Genomic DNA, 18,319 nt, shown 5'->3' on the forward strand with positions numbered 1-18,319 from the left:
AGTGCCCTCTACGTGCCAGTAACAACAACCACGATTCGTATTTTTAAGTACTTCTTTGAGTGCAGCACAGTAGATGCTTTATGTGTGTTAACCCCAACTGGCTGGTTCTATTACCATCTCCACTTTAAACTAAAGGAACTGGGGCACAGGTTATGCTGGTGGATGGCACAGCGTATCCAGAGCCTGTGTTCTTGATCTCCCTGCCATGCAGACTGTGTCTTAGTGGAATCCTGCCTTTGGTTTGCCCCTCTCTGGCTCTGAGATGTTGGAGGTAGCACTTGGGTTCTGGAAGGAGGGGAGGGAACACCTGAGCTTTGTGTTGACCAGCTCCTTGATAGATGGACAAAAGGTCCAGGCCTCCTGAGTGGTCTTGTGCCCGGGCTCTAAGTTTGGGGAAGTCCAGTCTTCTGGCCCATCTCTGCACCCCATCGCCCTTTCCCAAGCACTGCTAGGCCAGAGGGCTCCAGGATCAGAGCAGAGAGCTGGATATCCAGCGGTGCAGGTGTACATCAGACACAGGGATCCCGAGGCCAGGCTGCCTCTAGAAGCTTCTACATGGGCAGTGGGAAGAAGTGAGCAGTGCTGCTCCCTGGATGGTGCTCCCTCCTGGGAAAAGTAACGAGGGAAGAGGAAGTTTCAGGCCATTCCCTGGTCCTGAGGGACTGTCCTCAAGGGCTGACTTCCTTCTTTCTTCCCAGGGAGTTCCTGACAGCTAGAATCTGTAAGCAGAACCATGAGCTCACCTTTGGCCTCCCTTGGCAAGCCCCGGAGAGTGCCTCTGCAGTCGGAGCCTGGGACTCCTGGGTAAGGAGCCGGCCTCACGGGGTCTTTGTGTCCAGGCCCCTCCCTCATCCTGGCCCCTCCCATGGACTAGGAGATGGGCTCCTAGCATCTTGGGGAAAACAGTAAAAAGTTATGTATCTTTCCCTGAAATCCTTATCTTTCTCGTACTTCTTCTGGGAGGCTCTCCTTGCATCTAAGCTCACACTGGGCTGTGCCCTCCAGTGAGGTGTGGGCTGTGGGGGCTCAGCATCCATCCGTTTATTCGTTTCCTGGATTAGTTCTGCAAACGCTGATGACGCACCTGTTCTGTGCCTGGCCATGTGCTGGGCTCTCAGGAAAGGAACCCTCTTCATCTACCACTGTCATCTTTTCAAAGCGTTTTTTATGTTGCTCTTCTCAGCCCCACTCTGAGTCGTTCACTTCATGGCCGAGGGGACCCAGAGGTTAGGTGACAGGCCTGGGGCCTTGCAGCCGTGTCAGGGCAGAGCTGGGGCCACGCTGCTGTGCCTGGAGACTCTTGTCATCTTCTGCCCAACACTGCCCTTCAGCTCGTTCCCTGTCCTCCTCCACTGGGACGAGTCGGACGCCCTGAGGCCTGCGCCTTGGCTCACCCCCGGTTGGGATGGAATTTGGGGCAGATGTCCTCAGGAAGTAGAGGCCTCGCCCCATCTTCTTCAGGCTTGGCTGAGGACGTGGTGCCAGAGCCTCCCCCGGATGGCAACCCAGGGGGTCCTAACTTGTCTGTCTTCCTTCTCCTTCCTGCCCCATTCCCAGGAGGCGAGGGATAAAAATCTACGGAAGTGGTAAGTGTGGGCTCTGCCCCATGTCCCCCTCACCTCCCACCTGCCGAGGGTCCTTGCACTTGGGCGGATGGAGAGAAAGGGCATGATGAACCCCCCTGTCAGCCAAAGTAGCTGGCCAACTCCAGTGTTACCTGCAGCTCCCAGATTAGAAGACCTCACATCCTTAGCAGAGATGTCATCACTATATTTGAACCCCTCCATGCACTATGGGGTTGGCCATGAGGGGGCCAGACCCCAGCCCGCCTTCCCCTGACAGCCATCTCCAGCCCACTACAGCCTTTGCTCCCTGAAGCCCTGTCCTCACTTTGCTGCCCTGCCTCCTGTAGGCTCAGACCTTTGCATCCCAGCCCCACTCTTGCCTCCACTGTGGTTCTGGCATTGGCCACTCAGCTCCCCCCAGGAGCTGGACTAGGAGAACTCCAAGAAGCGGCCTTTTCTGGCTGGATTCTTGCTCCCCATCGTCTCAAGTTTTCTATCCTCACATGCTTGGAGGACAGAGTACAGGCTGCTTCATCTTGGCCAAGGCCCAAGGCCCATTTCCTCTGGGCCTCAGCCCCAGAGCAGTGACCTGGGCATCCCTGTCTGCAGAAGATGAGGTGGACATGCTGAATGACGCACATGGCTCGGAAGAAAGGACCTCTGTCCCTTCCTGCTATGGTGGCATAGGTGCCCCTGTGAGTAGGCAAGGTGAGAGCAGAGGCCCAAAGGGATCTGGGTCCCTGGAGAGGGCCCCGGGGAAAGGGGGTCCCTGGGAGGCATGGCACCTGCTCTCGCCTACTAAATCTGAGGCAGCACTCATACTCCTGGCTGACTGGCCATGTGGCTGCACCCCAGACCTGTCCAGAGCCTGGTTTGACACTTGGGCCCCACCCTTTGCTCAGGAGGTCTGGCCAAGCCCCAGGCCAGGCTGTGGCTGGCACCCTTAACCCGACTGGAGTCACCATCAAGTATGATGCCAGTGGGTCCAGGATTCAGGGTCCGAGAGGAATGAAGGGCCTGAGGGTGCAGTTCAGCCTCCAGCCATCCACTTCCTGCTTCCGCAGGGCCCTGGGCCAGGCCCAGAGTCCCCTAGGCAGCCCCCCTGGCCTGGCCCACACTGCCCCCAAAGGGCTATGGCAACGCTGCAATTATGGAGGTGCCCAAAGTGGGATGGGGCTCACTGGGGTGGCTTCCCAGAGGAGGCAGGACTGAGCAGGCCTGGGCGAAGGGGAGACGTGGGCGGGCAGGGTGAGTTGTGTGGAGCGCTGGGAGACTGGAGGAGCTGGGGATGGGGTTAGAATTTTCCACTAGCTGTGCTGTCTTGGGTAAGCAGCTTCCTGTCTCTGTCTCCATCTCTTCCTGTGTGAAGTGGGGATGGGAATACCTAGGTCAGCATATTGAGGTGAGAATTCGATGAGGCAATCCTCCACCAACCCCCCCCCCCACAGGTAGGGAGGGGGTTGAGGTGGAAAAGGAGACAGGAGGAGCCTGGCCCCAAAGCCATTCAGTCGCAAAGCCAGCATCTCCATCACCCCAGCTGGGGACACTTCAGCAGCAACCGGCTCTTCCTGGTAGAGAGCTGTCATCCACGAGCCTCTCCGCTTCTCCCTGCTGTCACTCCTAAGCCCACAACCAGCCAGCCATCTGTTCCCACCAAGGCCACAAATAAGGACTTGTCTGTCCTGTCACTTCCCTGCATGGAAACATTCCACAGTGTTCCCTGTTCCCTCTTCTCAGAACATCCCCGGGCTCTTGGCCTCCATGACTCTGCCTCCCAGATGTCCTCCTGCCTCCCAGGCCTGGCCCCCTCGGCTCCCTGCTAGCTCAGCTTTTCCGTGTGACATTCCCCCGGCCTGTTTTCCCCTCTCTCTGCACTCAGCCTCAGGGAGATCCTCACGTGCTGTCACCTGTGACATGACCCATGTGTTGTACCACGTGCTCATACACCTGGGACACGTTACTGAATCTCTGTGCCTCAATTTCCTGAGTAGTTCCTTTCCTCAGAAAAGCCGATTTATTATGAAAAGTTTTAGGACAGTCCCCATGGTCTAGTTGGAAATGTTGTTATCAGTCTTATTTTGGCTCTTGGGGATCGATCCCCCTCCCCGGGACCTCCCCCCTCCCCATACCTCAGCCTCAGCTCCAGGCCTGGGCTCTAAGGCTTTGTCTGGTTGGCAGTCCCTGTGTTCCACGACTCGGAGCTGATGGCCACCATGACCAGGAAGGTGCAGAATCTGGAGCGGCAGATGAAGACCCAGACCGACGAGATGCTGTCCAAGGTAGGACCCCAGTGGGGAGAGGGCCAGGGGCTTGTCTGAGGGGGGGAAGAGCCTGGGCTGGGAAGGCCAATGAGGCTACTATTGCAATCGGCCAGGGTGGATGGGTTCTAGAACCATCTCTCCCACCACACTGCCCAGCCTGAGGGCCAATCCTTGCCTGGGACCGATCTGGAACCCTGTGACCTGAGCAGAGAGGCTCAGGATCTTCACAGCTGAGCAAGGCCCATAGACCTTGGACTGGGCGGCAGTGGTGGCTGCTGAGTGCTGGGCACTTGGGGGTGCCCCTCACCCTTCCCTCACCTCAGTGGAATCACAGGGATCACCTGAAGTACAGGAGCGGTGGCTGCACCAAAGTGGGGCAGGGGCTGCAGTCTCCCCAGTGCCCCCACAGGCAAAAATCCTGGCTTGTCCCGTCTGGAAGGGGCTCCGTTGGGCTCTGGGAACCATCAGGCCTGCTCCTCTCCCACCTTGTTGCTGCAGGATCGGAAGATACGGGCCCTGGAGGAATTGGTGGAGACCCTTCAGGAGCACCAGGGTAAGAGGCCCTCCTATTTCACCTCCCTGGGGCCAGCGACCCCTAGGCATCAGGGTTCCAAGAGCATCAACCTGAGTCCTGTGGTGGGGTCTGGACTGCGGAGCCCAGAGGAGCAGTGACACACCCAGGACCATGCCCTTCTGTGTGGGGCGGAGTCCCCTGAGTGCAGCTCTAGCCCAGCACTGGGCACAGGGCCTGCCACTGAAAGCGTGAGAGAAATGCAGCCCCAGGAACCTTGCTTTGGGGGTGGGGTGAGGGGGTGGCCTCCTGAGAGTCAGTCAGGGCGTCCCCTCCCAAGGGCAGGGGGAGGGGCCAAGAGACCGTTCTCGGGGGACCCCTCAAGTTCTCAAGGATCAGCTTCCCCAGATGACCCTCAGGCCAGAGCTCTGGTCGAGGCCAGAGGTGGCCTGGCAGCCTCCGTCCTGGGGCAGTGGAACCCCTCCCCATCTTTCCCTGAAGGCCAGGGGACCCTGCAGCGGCAGGAGGAGCTGGAGACGAGGTGCGCACAGCTGCAGCGGCAGGTCACGGAGATGGAGGTGAGGGAGGTGGCGGCCCAGGGCTGCCTGCCCCCAGGGGCTGGGTCAGAGCCCACCTCTCTGGGCCCTCCTCACTGCACATCCCATGCAGGTGCCCTGCACTGTTTCCTTACTCAGGACTACTGGGACTTTAAAGAGCCAGGGAGGTGTCCGTTCTAGGCACACCCGCTTCTGGGCTTGGGCTAGCCTCTGCCTTCTTCCTCAGTCTGGTCCTGAACCACTCTCCCTTCCAGCCACGGGGACCTGCCTCTCGTTCTTTGACCACATTGAGCTCTTTCCCACCTCAGGACCTTGGTCCATGCTGTTCCCTCTGCCTGAAATATTTTTTTCCACCTTCCCCTGGTCAGTTTTCACTCATCCTCAGTCTCAAGTTGAGGTGGGGGCTCTTCCTCAACCTCTGACAGGGCAATTTCTCAGTCCTGAGCTTTCTTAGTGCCGCATCTCTCTTCTCCAGGGGACTGTGGACTCCATGAGGATGGGAGGGACCACTTTTCTCCTGTTCATTGCTGCACGCCCAGGACCTAGCCTGGTGCCTGGACATATGTGTTTACTACATTGGTCACTGCCATCCCCTGCCTTTGAATGTGGCACCTCACTCACCCAGTGCCACCTTTTTTGCCCCCATTCACTTAGCAAGGCTTGAACTGGAGGGACCCTAGGCTTAAGGGAGGGTCCTGGGCACGCACGCTTCCTCAGTGCCCCCCACTCTCTCACTGGCCTCTCCAGAAGTTCTTTCTGGGGTCTAACCTCTCCCTCTTCCAACCTAATTTAAGACCACAGAAGCAAACCCCCAAGCCGCAGCTGCAGCTGAGGGCCCCTCCCACCCAGATGTGTTCATACCTTGGGCTGTGGGTAAACAGCTGCTCCCTGAGTGGCCTGCTGGGACTGCTGGCAGCCCGTGGGGCTTCTCTGAGCAGCTGCCATAGTCGGTGAGGGCTGCCCCCCCAGAGCCTCAGGGCAAGGGCATCGCAGCTCCCACGTGCACAGCATTCACATATTTATTGCTTCATTAATTTAACAGACTCATACAGAGTGTCTCTTGGCACTGGGAGTTAGATGGGGTCGCTGTCCTCATGGGGCTGACAGTCTGGAGGGGACAGACACATAAACAAGTACATAGGAAGATACACAAGTATGGATGGAGTACAATGAAATAGTTGAATGGGTGACACAGTAGAGCCTGGCTGGGATTTGGGCCACTCTACGGGGTGACATTGGGCAAGAGATCTAGAAGACAAGGCGGGGCCCAGGGAAAGAGGATCCAGGCTGAAGAGATGAAAGCCCCCCCATCACACAGGCTTGGCTTGTGGTGGGGTTGTGGGGTGCAAAAGGGAGAGGAAGAGGCCGCGGGGGTGGGGTTGGGGCGCTGGCAGTTGGGGTGGGGTTGGGGGGAAGAATGCTCAGGAATGGGAAAGCACAGGAGGGTTTCAGATAGAGGAGCGGGCGGGGAAGGCAGGTAGAAGCACAGCTTGAGTTCCAGGAGGGAGATGACTGGGCTTGAATGAGAGGAGAGGCAGTGCAGTAGACGGAGTCTGCTTTGGAGGTGGTGCCACAGGCTTTGTGGGTTGTGGCGGGGTAGGGGAGGAACGGGTCATGGATGAGGCCCAGGTGGAGGGGGTGCCACTGACTGAGACCAGAAGGCTGGGAGGGAAGAGGTTTGGGAGGTTGGGGCAGGGAGTCATGACTGGGCCAAGTTCATTCTGAGAGGCCTGTTAGACATCTAAGGGTAGAAATTTGAAGCTGAAAAGGAAGAGCATATGTTGCCAGAGGTGAAGACAGAAGTGTGCCCACTGGGTTGGGCACTGGGCTGGTTGCTTGTGCTGTAGGTTCAGTGAGTTGCGGAGATGGAGGCCAGGCTGGAGTGGGTTGAGGAGAGGAAGGGAGATGAGGGAGCAGCAGTGGGAATTTTCCCCATGGCAAAGGCCACGTGTGGGTGGACATGTCCTCTCAGACCTGCAGAGCGGTGTGTCACTGCCAGCCACACCCTCATGGCTCCCCACCTCCATAATGGCTGCCTTTAGGGAGTTCCTCCTTATGCCCTGTGCAAAGTACATGATGTGAATTATCTTAGTGGTCCTCCTCATGAGTTCATGGGGCAGGTGCTGTCAACTCCATTTTAGAAGGAGGAGCCTGAGGCTCTAGGTGGTGAAGAGGCTTCCCCAGGTCACAGCCAGGAAGTGGCCAAGACCCCTGGCCAGTCTCCTCTATCCAGTCGGCTCTGGGAGCTGAGGTCCGAGGCTGGGGGCTGGGCTGATGGTGCCTTTTCTCCAGGGAGAGGCTGAGCTGACAGGGCCCCCCGTCTCCCTCTTCTCTCCCCCAGCGGTTTCTCGGTGACTACGGCCTGCAGTGGGTGGGCGAGCCCATGGATCAGGAGGACTCGGAGGACAAGACAGACTCAGAGGATGGCGAGAGGGACTGGATGACAGCCAAGAAGTTCTGGAAGCCAGGTAGAGTTGGGAGTCTACCCCGGTCCCTCCTGTGAAGGGAATTCTCCATCAGCTTCTGATGGCCCGCAGCTGTCCAGAGGCCGTCTCATTCGTGCACCTACTTCCCAGCACGAGGTGTCCCAAGACCTCCTACACAGTGTCCCTGACACAGGGGCAGGAAGGAAGGGCTTCAGCCTCCATCACTGACCACCTAATCTAGACTCTTTGTGCTCGTCTTTCTAAGGCTCCAGAGATAGAAGACGCAATAAGACCTCATTTGTCTCAGGCACCATAGTTTACAAAATGTCACCCATCCAAAAGCTGTGGCCTTTAAAAGCAGCCCCTCTGCTTTGGAAGCTGCCCCTCAGTCCAAGGGCTCGGCCCGCTCTTTGGACTTCCTCTCCAGGTTCATTTAGAGCAAACCGTTGAAATCTACCTGCTTCTATGGGACTCCACCACTTTTTATTTTTAACTCAACTGCTATTATCCCGAAGGATGCAGTCTGGAGATTTGGGGACTTAGAACTGGCCATTTCTGAAAGCTGGGTCCATTCTCTTCAAAGAATAGAGGTCGTTGCCCAGAAAGTACTTTTCCAGGCTCTGGAGTTGTTCACACCTGGGTCCTCACCTCACTCCACCACCTATTCCAGGTGTGGCTTGGGCACTCGACTTCCATTCTCTGAGCCTCCAGTTCCTCGTCAGTAGATGGGGGTGCACTCTTCCCCACGGGGTTACAAGGAGTCAGTGGTTTGGACACAGCACCCAGCCTGGTCTTGCATGTTGTCAGCCTCACAGCTGGGAACTCTTGTTGTTTTCCGCTGTCAGAAGGCAGTGGCTGTCTCATGGGAGCGTGAGCATGGCTCCTGAGGAGACTGTTTGAAAGATGACAGCATGCTCTTGGTTTCGTAAGTTTCCTGCTTGGCAAAAACCCAGACTGAAAACATGAGAGTCCCACTTCTTACACTTTGGCCAGACCCCTTAAATCTTGGGGCACAACCCCTCACTCTTGTTCCAAAAACATCACTTCCCATTTGTACCACACTTGCTGCTTTCAAAGCGTTTTCATAAATAGCCTTGACATAGGCCAGGGATTATTCCATTTTCCAGGCAGGGAAACTGAGGCACTTAAGAGTCTAAAGACTTTTGAGTGAAGGAGGTAAGACTTAAGGCTGAGAGCCCCCTGAGAGGCAGTTACAGTCATCCGGGCAAAAGATGAGATGATGCCCAGCATAAGGATGATGTGGGTGGGGCTGGTGAGAGGGGGCAGAGCAGAATTTAGGAGGGGAATCCGTGGCCTTGGTGGTTGATTGTATATTAGGGAGGGTGTGGGAGGAATCAGGGATGACCTTGGGGCACATGGCTGTGGGGGACGATACTAAGCCCATTTGGGACATGGCAAAGCTGGGGAGCAGCCTGGCACCTGGGTCATGCTGGGAGCTGAGCCCTGGGCTGAATGCTGTGGGAAGTTCTCCAGGGAACCACTGCCCGGGTGAGAGGTGAGACTCTGGCAGGTGACTGCTAGAAGCTGTAAGAAAGTTGGTTGCTGGGATCTAGGGCCAGAGGCCTGCCAACACTGCACCCCCCCAGCCCTACCCCAGCCCCTGTGTGGTGAGGGCTCAGGCCTTGCTGGCTTGTTGGAGGGAGCCTTCCTCCTGGTCACTGGGGGCCTCCCTGCTCCTTTGGGGAAGGGGTCAGACCAGACAGATGGTTTCCAGACCTGACTCTGTGGATTCTCCCCTCAAAGAAGAGAGCAACCCCCACTCTGCTTTGTGTTGTTTGTTTATGCTCAGAGTACTATGGCTCTGAAGCCACTTGTGAAAGCCGCCAGGCCACAAGCTCCCTCTGTGTGTCCTCTTCTTTTGCTCTTTGATTATCCAACATGGAGGGGCCTCGATTTAGCTCTTCTACCAGATGAACAACATGCTTTTCATTTCTAGTAGCTTTTCCTTCTGGGACCCCCTCCTTTTCTGGCTCCTTCCCATCCTCTCCCCACAGCCTTGTCCCCAAGTGCCACCTGCTCCTGCCCCATGGGCCCTCGGGTCCACGAAGCCAGCCTCAGGCTGGCCCTGATGCTCTGGCTTGTTTCTTTGACTCTCCTTCAGTTTAGTACCACTCCCCATAGGCCCTGGGGCAGCAGGTCCATGGATAGGTGAGCTGGGGCATCTGTTTTGGACAAACTGGGGCTGATTCAAGTGCTCTAGAGCCTGGGACTCTTGCCTTAGGGAAGAGGGGCCCAGCAGAGAGGAAGCTTTGCGAGGGCTTGGCTTCAGGCCTCCCACCCCTTCCCACCCTTCCCACCGGTATATTAAGCATCGGTTAGGATGCCCTGCCAGGTGCTTCAGGGTATGCGGAGACATGAAAGACAGTTCTGCTCTGGTCACACCACCTTTGGGTCAGGTATTTAGCCTCAGGGCTGAGAGCTCCAGCCAACTCTGACTCTTTGCACCCTTTGAGCTCCACCTACCCCTTACCAAGTTCCTGCCCTCTTCCTCATCTTCCCCTTCCCCCCAAGCCCCAGGCTCCTGCATCTGTGTGGGAACCTCTTCCCACCCCTGCTGCTCTTGCTCTGGAAGCCACGCTGACTCTTCTGTGGCTGCAGCCAGCTTCACTTGTCCCTGGGCTGCTCTTGAGCCCCTGGAATTGGCCTGGCCTAGACCCCAGGCAAGCTGGGCTCCTCCCACTCTCACTCCCACCAGCTCAGACCTGTGCTGTGTACCCCAGGTGCCTTGCCTCCTTTTCTCCCCTCCTTTGAAGCTCAGCTCAGCAAATGTGGGTGGAGTGCCTGCTCAGTGTCAGGCACTATGCCGCCCTGCAGCTGCCCTGGGTATGTGGTTAGGGGCTCAGTGTTAGAGTGAAAGCCTTAAAGGCTCTGGCTGAGGAGGGGGGCCTGAGTCAGGTCGGACCCTGTGTGGGAAAACTGCTTCACCTGAGTCCACATCCTCATCTGTGAAGTGAGGAGATGGTGTGATTGACCCCCAGGCCACCGGGAGGACTGAATGCCATCGTGCACATAGAGTGTTCTCATGGGCTCCTACGTGGTAGGTGAACAGTCACATGTCCATCTGTTGCTTGGCCCCCGCTATGCTCCAAAGTGCCCAGCACAGGGTTCGGCCCAAAGGCCAGGGCGTGTGCACATGCAAGTGATGGTGGGCTGTGCCTGGGCGCCCTGGCCTGGCGGGTCCCAGTCTGCTGGGTTGATCCTATGCACAGGATGAGGGGGATGGGCAACACGATGCTCAAGAGCAGGAGCCAGAGAGGTCAAATCCTGCCTGTGTCACAGGCTGCTTGTGGCCCCAGGGGTGACCAGACTCTCAAGGCCCAATTTCTCTCAGCCGGCTCCTCTAAAGAGCGGAGCAAACGTAGGTGAAGTCCTCAGAGCAGGGCCCAGCTTGCAGGTGTGTGGAAATAGTGCATCTGTTTCCTGTTCAACAGCCTTTGCCTGCGGTGCTGAGAGGGGCGTGCTGGGATGCCTCAGGCACCATCTTGGGATTTCACAGTGGCAAGTGGTCCTCCTGTGATGGTGAGGAGCCTGGGGTGGGCCCACCACTCACCTGTGGGTAGTGGCAGGGTCTGGCCCTCCTCTGGGCCCTGCAGCCCCACCGTGGCACTTATCACATGTGATTGTCACCGTTTGTCACTGTCTCTTTCCCTCAAGTGTGAGCCTCAGGAGGGCAGGGCTCGGTAGAGAAATGGCCACGACTCTCAGGGAAAGTCACCCTAGGAGAGTGCATTGGGTGCTCCAGACAGACTTGGTGGATGGCAGGACAGAGGGATGGATCCAGGGCTTGAGCACCCACTCTGGGCCGGGCCTGGGGCCAGATGCTCCAGCCTGCATTCAAGGAGTCCCCAGTGCAGTTGGAAAGACAAATAAGCAAACAGAGAATGACACCAGCCTGTGATGACTGCAAGTGAGTGAGCCCAAGGGCTCCAGGAACCCAAGAGGGATGGGGTCTCAGGCTCAGGTGGAGGGGTTCCTGGCAAGGTCTTTCCAGGGAGATGGTGAGGGAGTGCCTTGAGTCCCGTGACGACAGGAGGGTGGGGTGTTAGTGACAGCAACAGCCACTGTGTACCAGGCACTTCCTCTGAGCCTCACAGCAACCGTGTGAAGTGGGGACTGTTATTGTCCTCATTTTATAGAAGAGGAAGCTGAGGCCCAGAGCCATTGGCCCACGTGCCCAAGGTCACACACCTTGGAAGTGGCAGCCCTGGCAGTGTGGCTCCAGAGTGAGTGGGGAGCACGTTGAGGGCAGGCTGGGGTGCCGGGGCTTTGAGGTCTTAGGAGTTGGGCCAAAGAGCTCAGCCTTGATCTCCATGCCTCGCTACTCCCCTTTTTAATAAAATCATGGGCTCTCACAATTTGGATGAGGCCTCAGAGATGATCTCCCTGCACTGCCCCCCTCCTTGGAAAGGAACGCCAGTGAGCAGTGTCTGAGGAGCTAACCCTGAGAGGCAGCCTGCGTGGTCACTGAGGACAGAGGCTGTGTCACTGGGCCTTTCAAGCTGTGTGACCTGGGGCATGTTACCTTACAAGGCCCAATTTCCTCATCTGTAAAATGGGAGTAGGAACACCTGTCTCTAGGTGCTGGCAGGTAGTAGACACTGAGTCATCATTACAGTCAGTTCACACCTGGACCTTGTGGGTAGGATGAAGACTCCAGATCCCTGGAAGGGAAAGCTGTGGCTCAGAGAGGAAATGCCTCACTTTGACCTCTGACCTGCCTCCTCCCATGTGACCTGCTGCACGGGTCCAGGCTTCTCTGGGCATTCCCAGCTGCGAGGTGGCAATGCCAGGCTCTTCCTGCCTTATTCTCTTAGCCTTGATTTGACCAGAGCTGTGGTTCCTTCTCCTTGGCCCCTTGTCTTGCCTCTGCTCTGCTGCATCTGATACCTGCCCAGCCCACCTTGCTTTCATTTCTTCACCCCTAGCCCTGGCTGAGAGCCTTTGAGCTGCTTTCTTTGAGAGCCCTTTCATTGCTTCTTGACATCCTTCCCTAGGCTTCTACCTGCCCTTTCCCTGTCAACCCATCAGCTCCCTGAGAAAGCTCAGGCCCCAGGAGGCAACTGGATTAGCAGTCAGCATGTCTGAGTGGTCCTCTTGGCTCTGCTCCATGTGGCCTGCTTGAGCCAGGTCATCTGACCTTGAGGCCTAGATTAACCATCTGTAAGAATATAGGGATGGGAGCAGGCATTGAATGAGATGAGCTTTTGTGTTAGTTTTAGGTTTACCAAGGTGTTCTGAAAGTAGTAAGTTGTTAAAGGAAGATAGTGGCTTGATACTGTTCTGACTCATACCAGGGAGGCCCAGGATGTTCTGTGAGTTTTTCTTGGGAGTCTCAGGGACTCCAAGAGAACCCAGAAAGAAGTGGGGGGCATGTGCAGCCCCTGCAGTGGTAGGAAATGCAGGGGAGAGGAGAAGGCCAGATGGGGCCTACCGTTTCAGCAGCCTCAAAGGCAACAGGAAACAGGGCCACCCACATCTGTACTTCCCCGGTACAGCCACTGTACCACTATGGGGCAAGGAATTGGGTCCCCAGAGTCCTGACCCACATCCTGCCACAGCCTGGCTGTCCTGATGAAAAACATCTTCCAAGAAGGCCCAGAAGGTCATGGGTGTTTTGTAGGGTTACACCCTAGCAGATGATTTACTAGGGGGCCAGATCTCACCAAGGACTGTCCCCCACCAGCATCCCACCTGCCCTCTACCCTTTCTGCTCTGGCATCTGCCCTGACTATCTCTACCACCCCATCTGCACCCCTATGAACAGTTAGTATATACAACACATTTCTCAGAAGTGGAGGCCAAAGCAGTTAGCTTGTCAAAGGAGTCTGTGACCCAGAAATAGATGCACAACCCAAGGTCTCTATCTCATATCTGTTCTGTCCAGCAGCTGTCCTGACATCCTCTCTAATAGTCATCTGTCCCTACCCCAACCTCCCTCTCCTGATGGTGCAGATGGGTGGGAAAAACAGACTCCAGGCATTCTCCTCTTCTAACTTGCCAAGTGGCCTGGGCAAGTTATTTTTCATCTCTGGGCCTGTTTGCTCATGTGTAAAATGGAGATAAATAACCCCTGCCTCATGGCCTCTGGGTTAGCCTGACATCCATTTGTGCACAGTAGAGTTGGTAACAATAACTAACATGGACGGAATGCTTGTTCCAAACCTTTCCATGGTCATCTTGGAATGGTCACCCTCACAGCCATCCTGGTACTATTATCATCTGCTTCTAAAAGAGAATGCTGTGGTATAGAGCATTAAATGACTTGACCAAAGTCACGAGGGTAGAAGTGGAGGAGCTGGAATTTGAACCCAGACAGGTGGGAACTCTGTGCTGTGCTTTTCAGCTGCTAACATGGTACCTGGCACGTCTGACCTGGGATCTGATTCTGTTCCTGCCACTGACTGCATGTGTCCCTAGGCTAGCCATTATCTTTAACCTTTAGTTTCCTAATCTGAAAAGTAGGGGTGATTAGAACCCTTACAGCATAGTGTTGGTATGAAGAGAGAGTGGGATAATAGATACTAAACCCCTAGCACAAAGTAAATGCTCAATAAAAGACAGTGATTATTATTATCTAGTGTTGTCCTTCCTCCCCAGATGGTCACTTAAGGAGATGCTAAGAACCCCAGCCAGCATGGGAAGGGGCTGTAGAAACCAGGGCTCTAGAGCACACAGCATCCATGAAGAGAGACTCATGGGTGTCTATCCTCTTTGCCAGGGGACTCACTGGTACCCCCCGAGGTGGACTTTGACAGGCTGCTGGCCAGCCTGAAGGATCTACTGGTGGTAGACAGTGAAACCCAGGTGACGCCAGTGCCCGGCAGAGTGCTGCACCATGGCCTTGAGCCAATCCCACTGAAGCTCTACCGGAATGGCATCATGATGTTCGATGGGCCCTTCCGGCCTTTCTGTGATCCCTCCACACAGGTAGGAGTGGCGGGGAGGGGAGACAGCCCTGTGTACCCTCAGGCTGCTCTGGTCGCTTCCCTCTGCTCACCAGTAGCCACAGACGATGGGGTGCAGCTCACCCTGGCACCCAGGCTCATGTACAACTTGCAGAGCTCTCCCCTCCTGCCCCCAAGTCCTGGGGCTCTATTTCCAGAATGTAGTCCACAGAGTAAGCCCAGGGCCTGCCATCTAGACGGAAAGCAAGGTGGAGGGCACCAGACAGGTCCAGCCAGGTCTCACCCTACCTCTTCCCGTGCAGCGCTGCCTCCGAGAGATACTGGATGGCTTCTTTCCTGCAGAGCTCCAGCAGCTGTACCCTGATGGGGTCCCCTTTAAGGTGATGGGCTGATCCTCAAACCACCCACTCCCTGTGTGGCGATTTTGGAGCAGGTGGGGGTGCTTCCTCAGGCATCATCTAGTCTGAGACTAGAGGCCAGTGCCTCACCTCATGGAGCCCCTGTCTGATGACCTCCAGAAGGAGGATGAGCCTGAAACAGCCAAGAAGGGAGTGGGGAGGCTGTGGTGGCCACAGTTGCTACATCAGCAGCTGAGGTGTGTCGCCGAGCAGCAGGCAGCGCCCCCTGCTGGTATCCTGAAGGCACAGCCTTCAGCTGCATGGGACAACTGCCCCTCCTCCTGAGCATTCTGGACACCTAGACAGCCCCACAGGAATGGTGAAGGGTCCATGCAAAAGTGGCCTGACTTCCTCCAGAGGTTCCTGGAGCTGCTTGGTTGGGGTGAAAGGCAGTGCCATGGGGGGCAAATGTTGGGACCAAAGGATGTGAAATGGAGCCGGCCCCCTGCTGGGGGGGCGGTGGGTGGGGAGATGAGTGCTGTGATGGGAGCACATGAGGCAGTGCCCCAGAGGCTGGTGCGTTGGTTCCACAATGAGGGCATGTGAGGGAGTGTGTGCCACCAGGGCTTGGAAAATAGCGTGAGTCATGACCGGGGGCGTTTGAGGCAATTCACACCAAGATGGGCTTTGTCCTCTCCTAACTACCTCATCCCTTCCCTCCTGGTCGGCTCCTTAGAGGGGCTCTATGAGAAGGATGTCAGTACTGTGGCTCCAGCCAGCATGATGAGAGGAGCTTGCAGGAAGAGCAGGGCCCAGGTTGGTGAGAACAGAATGTACTGCAGCTCTCTCACTCTCTGCCAGGGCCTCAGCTTCCTCAACTGTAAAATGGGGATTGCATCAGACCATCCCATGGGCCTATTCCTGGGGCCTCAGTTTGGGCAAGCAGGGGTGGGATGGAGCCCAGGGCTGAAGAGCTGTGCCTGCTGCTGTTTCCCTTCCTTCTTGCCAGGTGAGTGACCTGCGCAACCAGGTCTACCCAGAGAATGGGCTGGACCTGTTCCCAGGTGAGGGCCGTGTGGTAGGCTGGCAGAGGATTCAAAAGCCCTCGGACAAGATGGAGCATCCAGGTGAGCTCAGCCCTGAGGCTGAGCCAGGTGGTGGGGCACTGTTCAGGACAAGCTCCAGGTGGCCGCCTCCACCATCACTCAGTCCCTGCCCCAGGCCAAGGATCCCAATGCCCTGCAGGCTCCAGGATGACTGCTGAGAAGTTTCTGAATAGGCTCCCCAAGTGTGTGATCCGACAGGGCGAGGTGATTGACGTCCGAGGCCCCATCTGGGACGCCTTGCAGGTGAGGCTGGCCATGGCTCCCCCAGCCTTCTTGGGGGGCTTTACCATCAACCCTAGCCCAGCTTACCAGAGCAGTGGCTTATCTGGAGGCTCAGGCTTGGGCCCCCTGAGGATAGCCTGGATGGAGAGGTGAGTCCCTCAGGGCTGTTCCACTGTCTCTTGGAAATGATGGAGCTGGTGAGGGAGGACCCAGGGAGCAGCTGGCCAATGTTGGGGCATGGCTATAAAAGGGGGAAAGTCAGAGGAGTCTAGGTGTGGGGTGAGCCCAAGTCCAGGCCACCCTCTTGAGGTCCAGACCAAAATACCCATTTCAATCTTGGATACCCCTTCCTGGCCTTCATAGAACCCATCGCCTCCTCCTCACTCCCCATCCTGCTACTCCTACTCCATCTCCACCTGTGAAAGGTACCAAACCCAGGGTTCCCAGGACTCTGCCTTCACCACACATGGCCCAGTCCTGTCAGATCTGTCCAATCCCCAGAACTTCTGAATCCATCTCTTCTCTCCATTCCCACCGCTCACCGTCCTAGTCTGGGCTCCAGAGTGTCCACTCCCAGACAACTGCAGTGGCCTGTCACTGGCCTCCCACCTCCACCCCTGCCCTGCCAACCATCCTCCCCCAGCAGGCTCTGTGCTCTTTTAAAAATGTAAATTGGATCTTGGCTCTTCCCTCTTGAAAACTTCCAACGGTTCTTAGGTAAGGCCGGACATTCCTTGCTGGTCCCCTTCCTACCTCCAACCTTTTCTTCTGGTCCAACCTGATTCCCAACTTCAGCCACATGAACTGCTGACACTTTCCCAAATATATTACGTCTTCTCAGAAGCCTTCCCCCTGACCCATGCTGTCTGGAATATCCTTGTTCCCCCACTCCATTTCCAGGGACTCTTCATCCTTCAGTCACAGCTCAGGTGTCACTGCCCCAGGGGAGCCCTCCCTGACCCATGCTGGGTTAGGCATCCAAACTGGTCACTGTCTGTGTGGGTTACTGTCTCCCCCACTAGCATGAAGGAAGGGAATGATGGGGCCACCTCCCAAAGGTTCCCTTCCATTTTCCTTCCTTGGGCCCGTTTACACAGAACATCCCCCCACCTCCGCTTTGGCTCTTTGGTCTCATCCATCCCAGGTGAGGGAGAAATACCCTCTAAGTGTTGGGGGGGAGGGTGTGACTCCGGCAGGGCCCTAGGCTGTGTCCACTCCATTGGTGCCTTCCAGAACTGCTGCCCATTGCCTGCCCGGATCCAGGAGATTGTGGTGGAGACACCTGCCTTGGCTGCTGAGCGTGAGAGGTGAGGGCAGAGTGGAGAGGAGGACCTTGGGGTTGGGCCACCAATGGGGGATAGACAGATTTTGAGCCCGCAGGAGCCAGGAGTCGCCGGAGTCGCCAGCGCCCCGGCTCTCCATGCTGCGCATCAAGTCTGAGAATGGTGAGCAGGCCTTCCTGCTGCTGATGCGGCCCGAAGACACTGTTGGCGACTTACGTGCACTGCTTGCACAGGCCAGGTGGGCGCGGGGCAGGGCTGGAGGCTGCAGGGAGGCTTTGGCCCCACGACCCGGCCTGATTCGTTCAGTCCTGTCCGGTCCCCAGGGCCGTGGATGCCGCCACCTTTGAAATCTTCAGCACGTTTCCGCCCACAGTCTACCACGATGACGCTCTCACGCTGCAGGCCGCGGGCCTGGTGCCCAACGTCGCGCTGCTGCTTCGGGCGCGCCAGGCCCCGCTGCCCGCCCCTGGCCCCGAATAAAGCACCCGCCCCTACACCGGCTGCTTCTGGAGGCTCTCTTCGCGGTGCAGCCCAGCAGCCCTAGCTCGCCGAGGAGGGGGCGGCACCGACCCGCCCTCTCTGTAATTCGAGCCCCAGCTGGCGGGCCTGGCTGCTGGGTCTTTGTCTTCTAGGTTCCTCTTTCTGCCCAGAAAGGCTAAGCGGATAGAGGGGCGGGAGGGCTGGCCCCAGCCCAGCCTCAGCTGGGGTAGCAGCATCTCACGTGCAAATGTACAGCCAGTAGATCCCTGCGCACAAACATGCACAGAACAAGCATGTGGGGACACTTCCTCAACACTATGCAACAAAGCCACTACCCCCACCCTGGCAGAACTGCAGGCAGTAGGCATTTCCATGACACACCCACATCTAGCTGATCGGTTGGGACATGGGCAGGTGGCAGCAAGGCACAGCCAAGTTAACTGGCATGCAAACATACAGTCCACTCCAAGGCACACGCTTCATCACATGCATGTGAGCTGGAGGGTGACTCACCCACATGGTCTCAAGAAACTCGGTCCACACAGATGTGTGTGCTGGACATATACCCAAACACATGCACTATCACACACACAGGTGACACACATGGGATAGCTCTATCGACCTGCCCATAGGAGCATAGCCTC

At 56.8% G+C, this 18,319-nt stretch overlaps 1 protein-coding gene across 6 annotated transcripts in view; it reads left to right on the forward strand.

The window, feature by feature from the left end:
• Positions 1 to 17,691, forward strand: part of UBXN11 (UBX domain protein 11) — a 28,542-nt gene extending 10,851 nt beyond the window's left edge. For 2 of the 6 annotated variants that reach the window (XM_064493897.1, XM_064493896.1), the window contains exons 2-15: positions 699 to 804; positions 1,558 to 1,586; positions 2,175 to 2,273; positions 3,744 to 3,844; positions 4,325 to 4,379; positions 4,839 to 4,915; positions 7,236 to 7,362; positions 14,060 to 14,268; positions 14,549 to 14,626; positions 15,594 to 15,711; positions 15,806 to 15,933; positions 17,146 to 17,219; positions 17,293 to 17,433; positions 17,519 to 17,691. In XM_064493897.1, coding sequence (XP_064349967.1) covers positions 734 to 804; positions 1,558 to 1,586; positions 2,175 to 2,273; positions 3,744 to 3,844; positions 4,325 to 4,379; positions 4,839 to 4,915; positions 7,236 to 7,362; positions 14,060 to 14,268; positions 14,549 to 14,626; positions 15,594 to 15,711; positions 15,806 to 15,933; positions 17,146 to 17,219; positions 17,293 to 17,433; positions 17,519 to 17,675 — 1,464 coding nt within the window. In that variant the 5' untranslated portion in view covers positions 699 to 733 and the 3' untranslated portion in view covers positions 17,676 to 17,691. Of the gene's footprint in view, positions 1 to 698; positions 805 to 1,557; positions 1,587 to 2,139; positions 2,274 to 3,743; positions 3,845 to 4,324; positions 4,380 to 4,838; positions 4,916 to 7,235; positions 7,363 to 14,059; positions 14,269 to 14,548; positions 14,627 to 15,593; positions 15,712 to 15,805; positions 15,934 to 17,145; positions 17,220 to 17,292; positions 17,434 to 17,518 lie in introns of all 6 variants that reach the window. The other 4 variants (XM_064493895.1, XM_031464425.2, XM_064493898.1 and 1 more) reach the window with 4 other exon arrangements.
• Positions 17,692 to 18,319: the final 628 nt, after the last annotated feature.

Source organism: Camelus dromedarius, chromosome 14 (assembly GCF_036321535.1).
Source record: "Camelus dromedarius isolate mCamDro1 chromosome 14, mCamDro1.pat, whole genome shotgun sequence".
NCBI classification, from domain to species: domain Eukaryota; kingdom Metazoa; phylum Chordata; class Mammalia; order Artiodactyla; family Camelidae; genus Camelus; species Camelus dromedarius.